This window comes from Lacerta agilis, chromosome 2, assembly GCF_009819535.1.
Source record: "Lacerta agilis isolate rLacAgi1 chromosome 2, rLacAgi1.pri, whole genome shotgun sequence".
NCBI classification, from domain to species: Eukaryota; Metazoa; Chordata; class Lepidosauria; order Squamata; family Lacertidae; genus Lacerta; species Lacerta agilis.
This window is the reverse complement of record NC_046313.1, coordinates 48408252-48422016: the sequence shown is the minus strand read 5'-3', so window position 1 is coordinate 48422016 and position 13765 is coordinate 48408252. Positions and strand designations below refer to the sequence as shown.

Sequence of the window (13765 nt, the reverse complement as noted above, 5' to 3'; positions counted from 1 at the left end):
AACCTGTGTTGTGCTGGTCTAGCTTCCTCCAGAGTTCCAATATGGATGTTCAGTTTGTATAACTGATTCCCCAATACTTCAATCACTTGAAGGCCTTGACATTCTAGCTTCCAAATTTAAAACTTTTGCAGGTTTGAAATAGTTTTCCGAGGAGCCACCATATGATAATTACTCATCCCCTCCCAAATAGAGCTGTGGGGAGCCCTCCTTAATTTTAACTCCCCCGCCCCCAGCACACACTAAAAGTGCAACATTTGTTATTCAGATTACACAGAACACACAAAGTTATTTATTATCTTAAAATATTCCCTTTATTTTTTCACACTTCTCCAAGATGACTTTCTAAAGTGAGTCATACAGGAGAAATCAAACTGTGGCATCAGCTTCAGCAAAATACCCCATTCACAAGCAGAATCCTACTTGGATAGCTTCTGTCCTACGACTTAGCACTTAATTATTGTTACAAACAATGTGCAACAGCACAATGACTAATATTAAGAAAGAAGAAATTGCTGTTCTAGGTTTAAAGGAGCAAGTTAATTTCGCAGTTTTACAGAATCCACTGCCGCTTTTTTCTGCTTAGTGTGTCTGTAGTTGTGCTTTCATGTGCTTGCTTGCTTGCTTATTTATTTATTTTTCTTGGGGTTTTTTTAATCAAACAGAAGCAGGCCACATAATTCAGCCAACCCCTTCCACATCCTAGTCCAAAGGAATGAAGGAAAAGGGGAGGAGTGGTTTAAAAAGCCACAGTTCCTTTTTTAAATCATGTGCTGAGTACAGAAGAAGAAAAAAGGACAGAAACAACAGAGAGCGTTGCTACACTTTAACAGGTAATTACAGGCACAGTTATAGGCCCCTCTCCTCTTCACCTTGCCAGTACTATGCAAAAACACCAGAATCGTTTATATTTTATACAATTAACTGTATTTATACACTATAAGAATACTGTTTGAAATAACAAATGTAACCAAAAACAAAGTGGGGGAAAAAGAAAAAAAAATCCTTCCAGTAGCACCTTAGAGACCAACTAAGTTTGTTCTTGGTATGAGCTTTCGTGTGCATGCACACTTCTTCAGATACGCACATGAAAGCTCATACCAAGAACAAACTTAGTTGGTCTCTAAGGTGCTACTGGAAGGAATTTTTTATTTTATTTTGTTTTGACTATGGCAGACCAACACGGCTACCTACCTGTAACTCAAAGTACGTGAGGCAGCTTTAATGAAACACTTCACTATGCAGCAGGACTCCATTACTTTAAAGCTGCAGGGTGAAGGGAAAGAGCCACAGGGGACACATATACTCTCCCTGTTGTTTTTACCGCATCTTGCTCACTTAGTTCATCTTGTGTGGGTGGGAGCAGAGCGCACAACGCCACAAAACTCCACCACAGAATTGTGACAACTTGTGGACAATGCAGCACAGCAACAGGAATACTCTCCCAAAACAGCAAGCTGAAAGTTCCCGTAAGTTACCACAAATACCAGGGCCAGCCTGTGACATTTTGCTGCCTGAGGCAGAAGACAAGATGGTGCCCTGAGCCCCACCCCTCCATTTCATGTACAGAAGCTGAATGGACTGGTAGCTGAATCTTACGTCAACACTGGCAACGGTATGGCATCCTCCAGTGTGCCTGAGGGAAGTAGGCTCATTCAGGCCTGTGGCACTAATCTCTGACAGAGAGGAATCGCCAGGAGCTCAAGAGGCGAGGGAAAGGGGCTGTGGCTGCTGCCACTCCCAATATCTGCTTCCTGAGATGAATTGCTTCTAGTGGAATGGCCTGTCCTGCCCATTGGTAAGCACCAATGAACCTTCATAGTTTTGTTATACCGGTATTTATTTTGAAGCCAGCTAAACCTCCATAACTGCATCATGAACTGTGTGAGGAAAGTACAAGTTACGGCAATTTGCTTACCATTTTTCCTTTGCAGGAGCAATAGCAATACATACTTAACACCTGTATAGCAATTTCAAACGTTCAAAGCACTTCACACACATTATTTATTTGTAGTCTTTGCGGCACCCCTGTAATGTAAGCCAGTATCATTCTTGCCAATACTGCAGATGGCAGGGGACTGACTGAGACCAGTGATTTACCTAAGGTTAACCAGGGAGTTCATAGCAGCAGAGGCACAATTCAAACCAGGGTCTTCCTAGTTCATAGCTCAGTCTCTTAGCCACTATGCTACACTGCAGGAAAGGTGTATAAATATTACTGTCCCATAATGCAATCTTTCTCCATAGGTATGACTCGTGTAAGAATGAAAAAAAAACAAAAACAAAGGAAGTTATTCTCCAAAACTTGAACATGAATCTTTATGAAGCTGACCAAACACCTATTCTAAGCAGGATGAATAAAGTGTTTGTTATAAATGCCTACTGATTATTAAGTGACTAAGGGATTGACATCTGTCAAACAGATAAAATGAAGATAAGCACACTCTTCCAGTGTCCTTTACTCCTCTGGCTTTTAACTTACTGGCTGGCCACACTCAGAACTGAGGAACAGGAACACCATTCAGAACCAGTCTGCTCCTCCCTTTTAATTCCAGTTTCAAAAGCTAATTGAAATTAAGCAGAGGAAGTTTCTCAAGAGAGGAGGAGAGCAGGCTGCCAGCAAACAAGGATGTAGCACTATTTGGGACGGGCATATTCATCTCATTAAGTAGAACAGAACACCAATGAGGTACTCACTCAGGAAGAGTATGGGAGGTTAAAATGCTGGGGCTACTGAGTTGCCTAGCTGAAAAACAGAAGGAGGTTATATTCAAATGCAACCCTTGAGTCATCTCCCTAGCTAAACAAAATGCAATCTATGTGCCAATCACGAGCCCATTTATTGTTATCACAGGAGAGGCACATCTATGGAGGGGTCTCCTGTAGTCCCAGAAATTAGGAAAGCAGTCCCCTGCCACACACCAAAAAAGGCACAGAAGTTACTGGGGTTTCCGATGTCCATTCTTGGTGTGAACTAACCTGTGCAACTCCAGACCTTCGATCTTATTGGCTTCCTATGCAAACTGGTGGCCACATCACTGTAAGCTGCAAACAAGTGCCGTGCTACTTGAAAAAGACTACATGTGTGCTGAAAAGGTCCAGGGAACGTTTTCTAAGAAAATGCTTGAAAGAGATTGCATCCTAAATAGATGCAATCCGCAAAGCACTAGCTGGCTTTTTTTAGCAGGACGAAATGCTGACACCTATTCCATCGTGGTTGAAGACTGTGCTCTGCATAAGTTTGTGGAACTATATCCACAATCATTTTATAACAGAAATCCCCCCCCCCGACTCTGCTACAGGTCATGGGAATTCTTGTTTTGAAACTCACATGCCAACTATTATTACACTTTATCTACTGTGTTCATTCAGTTTCACTAATTTGGAGGTTTGGCTAGAATAGTATTTGGGAATGCATGTATGTGCACTGAACATGTATACAGTACTGAAGATTTGCTCTGAACCTTTTGCAGGCATGTCCGATAAGCCCCTCTGATGGCTTTATCGGAATATTTCCCAGGCTCATTACAGAGTTAAAGTGGCTTGGACAATGTGTGAAAAACCACATTAGACAAATTTTACTTTCAAAGCTAAGTTTGTAGATTCAGCTTGCGCTTAATGCCAAAAGTCTGTCCTTTCTATTGAGCAGCAAGAGTGTAAAAGCAAATAAATAATATATGCATGATGTTGAATTCCCCTCCTCTTTAAGCCAGCCAGCGACTTGGTTACATCATCAGAGAGGAAAATATATTCAAGTAACAGGAGAAATATGTTCAAGTAATAGAAGTGGTATTCAAGGACACCAACCCATTTTTGGACTGAAACCTAAAAAAGTCACTGCAAGAGAAGCAGTGAATGAATACAATGCACAATAATACCATAGTTCCCTATTGGCTCTTTAAAATGCAGATTGCAGAGTAAGAGGCACCACTGCTCACCTACATCCTGCAATCTTGACATCACCTGATTCTCACTATACTAACTGAAGGTAGCTACGCAACTCAAATCCACACCACGTTGAAACAGAAACAAAGGCACCTATTTTGATCTACTATTTTGATATATTATTTTGATATATATTAATAACAAATAATAAAAAGGTAAAAAGGTAAAATATAGTGGGGGAAGGAGGCAGAGGAAGGAATGACGAAGGATGTAAGAAAAATTCTTCTAGCACAGCTTGTGAGGGCAGCAAGCATCACAGGTATGTGGAAAAGCTCCTTTACACCAGATAGGGGTCAAGACTTTGAATAAGCAAGGACTGGTGGTTAGAAATTTGGCACAAGCACAATCCAAGAAATCTTTCTTGCTTGCAAAATGTAGACCATGAGCTTCAGGACATCTTCACATGTACTGTACTTTATATGAGAAGCCAGTATTCCATTACAGAGCATGCTAGACCACATGGGGCAGATTGTGCTGTGGGATCCCTTTGCCCTTTTCAGCCAATACCAGGTATTTGATTGGGAAATATTTCTAGTGGCAGCCATAAATGGAGAAAGACCTCAATAATTTTGATATTCTCATGAGGAAGTCCCAAACATTTCATATTAAACCCACCTGCTGACTTCCTTCCTCTGACAAAACAGAACCAGAGCCTACAAAAGCTCATGGCATAATATTCTAGTCAATCTGATTTCAAGAAATTGTTTAATAAATAATATTGTGGTGAAACATCATTCTTTTCAAGGTTTAAGTGGCAAGCCATTTGCAATATATGTTGATATATTTTTATTTATTTATTTATTTTGAAGTATTTTTATTAAAGATTTCTTGATTTACAAAAGTATGTGCAATGTCTCTCGTATTTTTTACATGTATCATTTTTACAAATCAGTTTCATTTGTTGAGACATTGAGAAGAAGAGGGGGAAAGAGGTGGACAGGGGGGGATGGGTGGGGGTGGCGTCGGTGGCGATGTTTCTATTGTACTTAATATATGTAGGGTTTGATGTCAGTGTTGCTTGTGCAGGTTCTCTTTTGTTCGCTTGTGTTCCTTTGGTGGTGAGAGGTTGGGGTTGGCCTAGGGTGTGGTTGTTCGTTTGTGATTGGCTGTGGTGGTCTTTGTTTTCATGTTTGAGAGGGGTGGGTGGGTGTTTTGGATCAGGTTAGCCATATTGATTTGTATGCTGTTGGTAGATTTTTGTCATTGTCTTGTTGGGCTGTGTGTGTGTGAGTGATAAAGGGAAGCCATACCGGGGTGAAGGTGTCTTCTTCTATTTGTCCCCGTGTCAAGTTTCAGCTTATTGGTTAGTTTTTCTAGTAGGGCTGTTTCCCATACTATTTGGTACCATTGGTCCATGCTTACTCCTGACAGGTCTCTCCAGTGTCTGGTTATGATATTTCTGGTTGCTGAAAGTAGGTGGGTTATGAGTTCTTTGTGGTGAAAGTGAGCATTATTGTCTTGGAAGATGCTGAGATATTTTTATTTATTAGATTTATATACCGCCCTTCATTTCAGGGTGCTCCACAAGATAAAAATACAAGATAAAAGCAAAAATAAATAGTTAAAACAGAAACAACAGAATAACCCCCTCTCCCACCAACACATTTAAAAGGCTGTAGAATAGTAATCAGCCCAAGTCCTGGTTGAAGAGCAACGTTTTGCCTGGAGCCTAAAATATATATAATGAAGGCACCAGACAAACCTCCCTGGGAAGGGCATTCCACAAATGGGGGGGGGCCACTGCAGAAAGGCCCCATTAGGTAACATTTCCTCTCAGAGCAGTTACATATTGCCTTAGCAACTTACCTAGTACTGCTTATGCCTGGTAAAGATAGGATATTGAGGAGATGCTGAGTTGTACAACAACATTCAGGGATGTACTATATGAGGAGAAAGAACTACAAAAATATTTCTAAGTATCTGCTTAATAAGGACAGATGACATAACAAACCCTATTTAAATCATACTGGGCACAGTGCAGTCCAGGCACTAAAATACCCCATGTGGAATAGAACAATATTTATGTATATACGGCATTGCCTCAAGTCAACCACAACACCTGGCTTTCATACATATTTATAACCCAATTTTCCAGCCAGTCACCCACATTTTGCAGAGCTTAGAGAGAAAGAAAGTTGCTTTTTTAAGTTCTTACCAACCAGCCACAAAAATATTACTACAGACTTCCTAAGTAAGTCCAGATTTCTATTTTATTATATAGAGGCTTTTGCCAAATTAACATCAACCTGAGATTAGAATTTGGCCACATAAGTTTATATAATACATTTCATAAGGGCTCTCAAATTTTCATTTCAGAGTGACAGCCTTAGGTCCAATGGTAAGGAAAACAAGTCAAAAGCCCAAAAATGCTTTTTGCTAAAGAGGTAAAATATGAGATGGTTTTATGTGCAGTGAATCACAGTAATTCCATTAGGTTTGTGCAAATGTAGACACCTTTATAGAACCCAATGACAGTGCAAAATGGTTTCTCATCCCCTACTTCCAGTACACACGTGTTACTAGCTACGAAACAGAATTGCTAACTAAACTTATAAATTTAATCCAAAAAGTTAGCATATATTTCATGTATTTTGCCTTTCTTGTACACTTGAGCAAGCAAATTAAAAAATTCTTCTCTTCATTAAAACTGGCACCTTTGTAATGAATTTCTGTTACTTTACCAACAAGCTATCTCAGGTCACCAGTTTGCTCGCCAAACTTAGAGTGCTTGTCACTAATCAAAGCAACTGTTTAGAAAACCGTTTTAGAAGCGAAGTAAAATTAGCAACACAGTCATTGCAAAATTATTCTAACACATTGCCGTGCAATGGATAAGATCATCATTAATACACATTTTGCTATTTTCCATGAGCAAACACAGATGCCTATATATAATCTGCTCATCATTCACACTCACCTTCACCCACAGCCTCCACCGCTCCTAACTACGTTCAGGAGATGCTACCATAAGCAGGTTGCCCTTGAAACAATGATATCACAGACGTGGTAATGTCAAAAGTGAGAATTACAGCTTTACAGTCCCCCACCCCACCCGCATCTCTCTTTTCTGTGTTATATTCCTCCTACATTGCAGGGGGCTGGACTAGATGAGTCTCGGGGTCCCTTCCAACTCTACATTTCTATTATTCTATATCTAGTAGAAAATATGGTCAGTTAGAACCAGATGAGTAGGGTGTACCTCCCAGGATAGGGACATCCAATAAGGGGGTGGGGGGAATAGATGAAACTTTAGCCATCTTTTTCCAGATCCAGGAAGCCTCAGGTGCTTTAGCCTTTTTTTGTAGGTTAGATGCTTCAACCCCATGATAGTTTTGGCTGTTCTTTTCCACACCCTTTCCAGCTCTATAAGATCCTTTTTGACTTTGGGTACCCATACAAAGAGCTGCCGTAACATCATAAGCCCTTGCAGAGGTAAGGAACTTGGAGCCTTGGGACTCTCTCCAAGCCACATTCCCCCACCAGCCCTCCTCCATGCCCTCAGGTGCTTTTTAACTGACTGGAATGTGTCCTTGAACTGTGTCCTTTTCCTTCCACCTGCAGGTGAAGACTGTTTTATTCCTGCAGGGTATTGGGAACTGGCTGCTTTTAAGGAAAGGGCTTTTAAGAGTGCTGTGCTGTTTTCATCTGTATTTTAATGGGTTTGTTTTTATATCCATTTAACTTTGCTATGTTTTAAATCCTTTTTAAGCCTCAGCTTTTATATGTTAGCTTTCTGCGTTTTATTCATGTTTGCTTTAATTTTTGTGAGCCGCCTTGAGTCCTGGTTCTGGGAGAAAGGCGGGCTATAAATAAAATAATGATGATGATGATGATGATGATGTAAATGTCAGAAATTGCTCTGACTGAAGTTACATTTCTAAGTGACCACTAGGTACTTACCATTGTCACTAGGTACTAGAAAATGCCAGAGCATTAATATCAGTTGGTCTACTAAACAAGGAGTTTACACAGGCTGTATCTCCTATCTCGGTTTTTTGGGGTTTTTTTTTTAATACACCTACTGCCGCGTAGCCTCAGGACTAACATTATGTTCCACATGAAAGGACTATACAAACATCCTTACAGAACCAATTTAGTACTTAATTTTGCTCACAAACTGCCCTGCGTTATCACGGCCCATGTAAGGCTTATGGGAAGAACAAGCAGTACAAGTTATCAATGAATCCAGTTCTCCAGAAAAGCCATTTCTTACACATTTTAATACTTAACATACTGGTACTTCCATAAATACAGGTCCCACTGGACAGCAATGGGGATTGATTCTGAATAGATATGTACCTGTATAGGATTGCACTGTCAAATACTTATTTTCCCTAATAGCCATTGATATGAGATCTATATAGACTAACAAGGTCCTTTGGGGAGCCGGGGGGGGGGGGGGGGACTCAGAGAAAAAATCAAGAAAGAAGCAATGGAAGAAGCACTGAGTCAGCTACCAGATAACTAACACAGAGCAGCAAACCAATATTTCAAAAGCAGGCCATCATGGAATCCATCAGAAAGTAATAGTAATTGGCAGGAAAGGGAATCTTATCTGTCCATTTACGCCACCTTCTCTAACCTGGTGCCTTCCAGAAATTTTGGACTTAAATTCTCATCACCCCCAGGCTAGCACTGGCTCAGGCAGTTGACAGCTATAGTCCAAAACATCTGGCAGGTACCAGGTTGGAGAAGGCTACATTGGAGGAAGAAGCAAACTGCATACCCCAGTCCATCAATACATAATTTAAAATTTGCATCTTAGTGTTGCCTGTGTAGAGACTCCACTCTTAAGGCTTGCAGCTCTGGTTCTTTACTTGGCACATTTGCAGACGGGTTGCTCCTTTAATGAGGGATATTTATGGAGTGTGGGGGAGTATTTCTACTGCATGTTCACTGTTTGTCTAGCTGCTGGGAACAGAACTGGACTATCTAGGCACACAGATATTACATTTCATTCCGGGCAACATATCGTTCTGGGCAACTTATGAAAGAAATGGGGTAGCAATAAGGTTCTTGCGGCAGCTTAAAACACCTGACTTCCAAGTAACCAAGCATGGAGGAAACAAGATATTTGTCATCTCTAAAGGTAAACTAAAGTAGCAATGTTGCACACAATTTCACAGCAATAAACCCCACTGAATACAGCAGAGCTTACTTCCATGCACAGGTTTGTGCAGCTAAGCACTAAACAGGAAGCTCTATCTAAATACAAACAGATTAAAAGAAAATTGGTGGCAGGAGGGACAAGTCTGGAACCAGGAGAGGGAGGAGGAATTATGCAATAATGACTGTCCTTTGGCACAATGCAAGAGGTTATGACCAAAATGGGCTTAGTTGCCTTAGATCAGCCAGGTAGGCCTGACTAATACAATGCACTCCAATGGTAGCCCCTGAAGGCTGTTCAGAAATTTCATCCTGTCTACTGGCAGGAGTTGGGTGACATGAGATATTTATGTGCTATAGCTCTGTGGAAGCACACATGAGCTACAGGCAGAAAGCCCCAGGTTCTATCCCGTTTTTCCAGGTAGAGATTCCTGTCTATTCTGGGAAACTGCTGCCAGTCAGTGCGCAGTAGCCAAGACTGAGCAAGAGAGACCAATAGTCTGATTCAGTTTAAGGCAGCTTTCTGTACCATATGGATTACCTATTCACTTCTGGTTCCAATTCGGAAAGTTCTATGTAGGAGTTATACTGGTGAATTTGGGGAAAATTGAATCCTTCCATGCTTGCTGCTCTAGGCTCCTGAGATAAAGGGTAAGATACAAATGCAACTGAAAGATTTGTTTATTTTTTAAAGAAATTGAGATTGGGAAATTAAGTCACAAATTAAAGAAAAGCACTAAGAGTATCTGAAACCTTAGCCAAGCATCCGTTTCAAACTAATCCAGCACATTTAAAGTGCAAAAAGTAAGGTTACCAGACGTCCCCGGATTTACAAGTCAGTCCCCATACAAAATCCATTGAAGTTGAAAAGTGTCCCCGGATTCATTGAAAAAAATCTGGTAACCTTAGCATAAAGGGAACATAAAACAATGTTCCTTATCATTCAAGTATTCATGTTTGTCAACAGGAGCAGAACAAATTCCGGATCACTCAAAGACTAACACTCTTAATATAATGCTTCCTATTCAAAATACTTTGCATAATAATTCCTGCTGAGCATGACAAGCAGCATTAGTACCTGGACAGCTTCCCAAATAAATTTTAATAAATGTAAGTCAAACAAGTGCAGAGATTAGGCACCTCTACTGAGAAGAAAAGCACAATATATGCCATTGTCCCATGTTTCCTGGTCATTGTTTGTGTTGTGGAAAACAACAGTGTTTTTCCATTGCCAGTTTAAGGAGGCATGAATTATTCAACTGTACCCTGAGATTTCCTTCCCCAACACACCCAGGTGCCTTGAAGTATCTGATGGAGAAAGAGTAACATGTTATATAATAATAATAATACGTTTGGAAAATCCTTAACCTTCTACACATCTACATGTTCCTCCAAAACTACACCTTGCATGCAACCACCCTATGTCCAGTCGTCAGGTCACCACACCCTCCCTTTATGCCTGCTGCTTGTGTGTTATGTCACAAGGCCTTGGGGCAGGGACCTCACAAAATACTAGGTGCATCTGAAGTGTTATATAATAATAGCATGTTTCCAATTATAAGGACAACATCCTCACCTGTGTTTCCCCACCCCTCAGGGAAAGATGTAAGCACACCTAGCAAATGTATGCAGAGGTGGTACCCTCTCAAGATGCAGGGGGAAGGAAGTACACAGGGAACTGCACTGCCCCATGTTATGAGGGCAAATGAGGTTTTCAAGCTTGGCTGTGGAATCTTTGGCATCAAGCACCTTGAGACAAGCAACCAGAAACTGCTCTCTCAGGCATGCCTACCAACAGAAGAGCCAGAGAACAAGATTCACTTGTCTCACTCGGTTGCAGAAAGAGAACTTTTTAAGGGCACTACAAACCATCTACCCCCCAAAATAAAGGAAGAACTGTTTCAGTGAAGAAGAAATTTTAAAGTGCAATCTAAAAGCCTGCAATCCTGTAAAATGGGGTGCAGGGTGAGGAGGACCTGTGCCCCTCCAGATGTTATCAGACTCCAACTTCCATCAGCCCCAACCAGCATGCCACTGGTCAAGAGGTGACGGGAGTGGTAGTCCAGTAAAATCTATAGGGGACCACAGGTTCCCTCCCACTGCTGCATACCAACACAGCTTGCACAGAACAAATTTCAACCGATCCATTTGAGGATCTTCTAATACAATGGGATAATGGCTGAAAATACTAAGGATTAAAGGAAATGCCGTTTTGCAATAATATAGTCTTTTTCAGACTGCAATGCATAATAGAAATGTTACATTAGCTGTAATTAACGGGGGCAGAAGGAATAGAAGGTATAGAAGCAAACTCGTGTTTTAAAAAAACACTTAAAAGCGTTCACAAGTCTCATATAGCACTATGGAAAGAGGCGGAAAGGCTGATATAAAGAAGGGCAAAATGACAGAACATCATTTCTTGGGGATGGGAACAAAAAACCTATGCCAAGGAATGTGTGGCACCTCTCTCGCATCATAAGCAGTTTGATAACCGAACCAATGCATCTGATATAACAGCCAGGACTACTTTGGCAGACAGTTGAAAGGGAAATCAGCATGCTATTTATGAGTGTGTGATTAAAATAAATCTCAGTTTTCCTGTGTACCTGCTCTCCTTAACTCTTATTTTTCTATCCAGCTGTGTCCAGGACATACACCTTATTACTACCGGTATTCTCCTTTGAGTCACCATGCTTTTATCTTGGGGACTAAAAGGGCTCATCTCAAACCAGCTACTGGGCATTTCCACTTCTATTCCTTTTAATTCACTCTGACTTCTACATACCTGCTGGACTCATTAAGACTTCTGAGTAGACATGCATAGGATTGTGCTGTCAGTCACTCATCTCAGCACACCCTTTATGACCCTAAGAAGCATCCAGTTTTGCTCGAGAGCCACTTTTAAGAAGGGGGAAGGTATAAATGGGCCAACTCTATTGGCCTACAGCAGGGGTAGGCAACCTAAGGCCCGTGGGCTGGATGCAGCCCCATCGCCTTCTCTATCTGGCCCATGGACGGTCCAGGAATCAGCGTGTTTTTAATGAGTAGAATGTGTCCTTTTATTTAAAATACATTTCTGGGTTATTTGTGGTGCCTGCCTGGTGTTTTTACATGAGTAGAATGTGTGCTTTTATTTAAAATGCATCTCTGGGTTATTTGTGGGGCATAGGAATTCGTTCATTATTATTTTTTCAAAATATAGTCCGGCCCACCACGTGGTCTGAGGGACAGTGGACCAGCCCACGGCTGAAAAAGGTTGCTGACCCCTGGCCTACAGCATCCTGCTTATCAAACTCAATTTTTACCACTGCCTCCCACCATCACCTTCTTTTACCTCAGGGTTGGCAAAGTGAATCTACTTCTTACCCTTCTCCAAGCCAGATTTGCCCCAGTGACTCCTACCTCACATTCATGCTTCAAGTACAGAAAGCACTATTCATAGGGCAGAAGAGCCAAAAGCTCAAGTCCTGAGGGAAACATGGGCATTTGACAGAAGTTTTCCAGGAGGGTGGGACAAAGCAAAACACAGAATGGGGGGGGGGGCAGCCTAGTCACACACACGAATAGAGAAGAACAGTACATTTGGCCTCATATCTGAGAACTATACATTTTGCCTCGTATCTCAGGTCTCACAAGTGCTAGAAACTCACCTCCCCCCCCCCCTTTTAATGAGGATTATGGCTGGGGCCCTGAGAAATCAGCCCTGAGTGCTCACTAGAAGGACAGATCCTGAAGTTGAGGCTCCAGTACTTTGTTGGGAAAGATGGAGGGCACAAGGAGAAGGGGACGACAGAGGATGAGATGGTTGGACAGTGTTCTCGAAGCTACTAACATGAGTTTGGCCAAACTGCGAGAGGCGTGCCTGGCGTGCTCTGGTCCATGGGGTCACGAAGAGTCGGACACGACTGAACGACTGAACAACAACAATGGCTGGGGCGGGGGCCTGTTCTGCCTGGCACCCATGAAAAGAGGATCTTTATTATCCTTAGATTAAAGATCAGAATAATTTTAAAATAAGTGAGATGTGGGCTTTGTTCTACAACCCGAGGCTAAGCCTTTTTCATATTTTTTTTATAGTACAACTGCCCAAATGGGCCCATAAATGGGATGCTTCCCCCCGCCCCCGCTTTCCTTTCCCCGTCCACCGAGCACCGCAGAGGGGCGCTCCGCACCCGAGGGACCGTGGCGCGTGCCCCGCTCCCCACATCCTGATGGGAAAGATGACAGCTGCACCAGCTTAATATTGGGGGGTGCGGGGTGGGATGGGTCGCCGTGTGCACAGCGCCCCCCACCCCCACCCCATCGCTTGCTGCAAAGGATCTCCCTGCACATGCATGCATTCATTCATTCCCTCACACACCCCTTTTCTGGGGACGCCGCCCGCACTCACCTCCTGAAATCAAAGGGCATGTTGGTGGCGAACGCAGCTCAACCACCCTGCTCCCCGCCCCCCTCCTCCTCTTCCTCCTCCTCCTCCACGGCCGCCACCTCCACCTCCTCTTCCCTGGGATTTCAGGCTCGGTCGTGCCGGCTACAGGGGGCAGGAAGTGACGGGCCCAACCCGGCCAGGCCAGAGGACGCGCAGCAAGAACTCATTGGGCGGCGGAGAGCGGCCGACGCGCCGCTTCCGCCGCGGAGGGAAAGGGGGCGGGCAGGTGGGCGCTGGGGGCAGAGCGAAGCGGGAGGCAGGGGAGGCGGGGGCGGCAATCCTAAAATA

At 42.7% G+C, this 13765-nt stretch overlaps 1 protein-coding gene across 2 annotated transcripts in view; it reads right to left on the bottom strand.

The window, feature by feature from the left end:
* The window catches only part of ERGIC1 (endoplasmic reticulum-golgi intermediate compartment 1), a 74065-nt gene extending 60521 nt beyond the window's left edge, over positions 1 to 13544 (bottom strand). Inside the window, exon 1 of one of the 2 annotated variants that reach the window (XM_033139951.1) lies at positions 13439 to 13544. In XM_033139951.1, the coding sequence (XP_032995842.1) occupies positions 13439 to 13458 (20 nt within the window). In that variant the 5' untranslated portion in view covers positions 13459 to 13544. Of the gene's footprint in view, positions 1 to 9589; positions 9685 to 13438 lie in introns of those variants that run through there. The other variant, XM_033139950.1, reaches the window with a different exon arrangement.
* Positions 13545 to 13765: the final 221 nt, after the last annotated feature.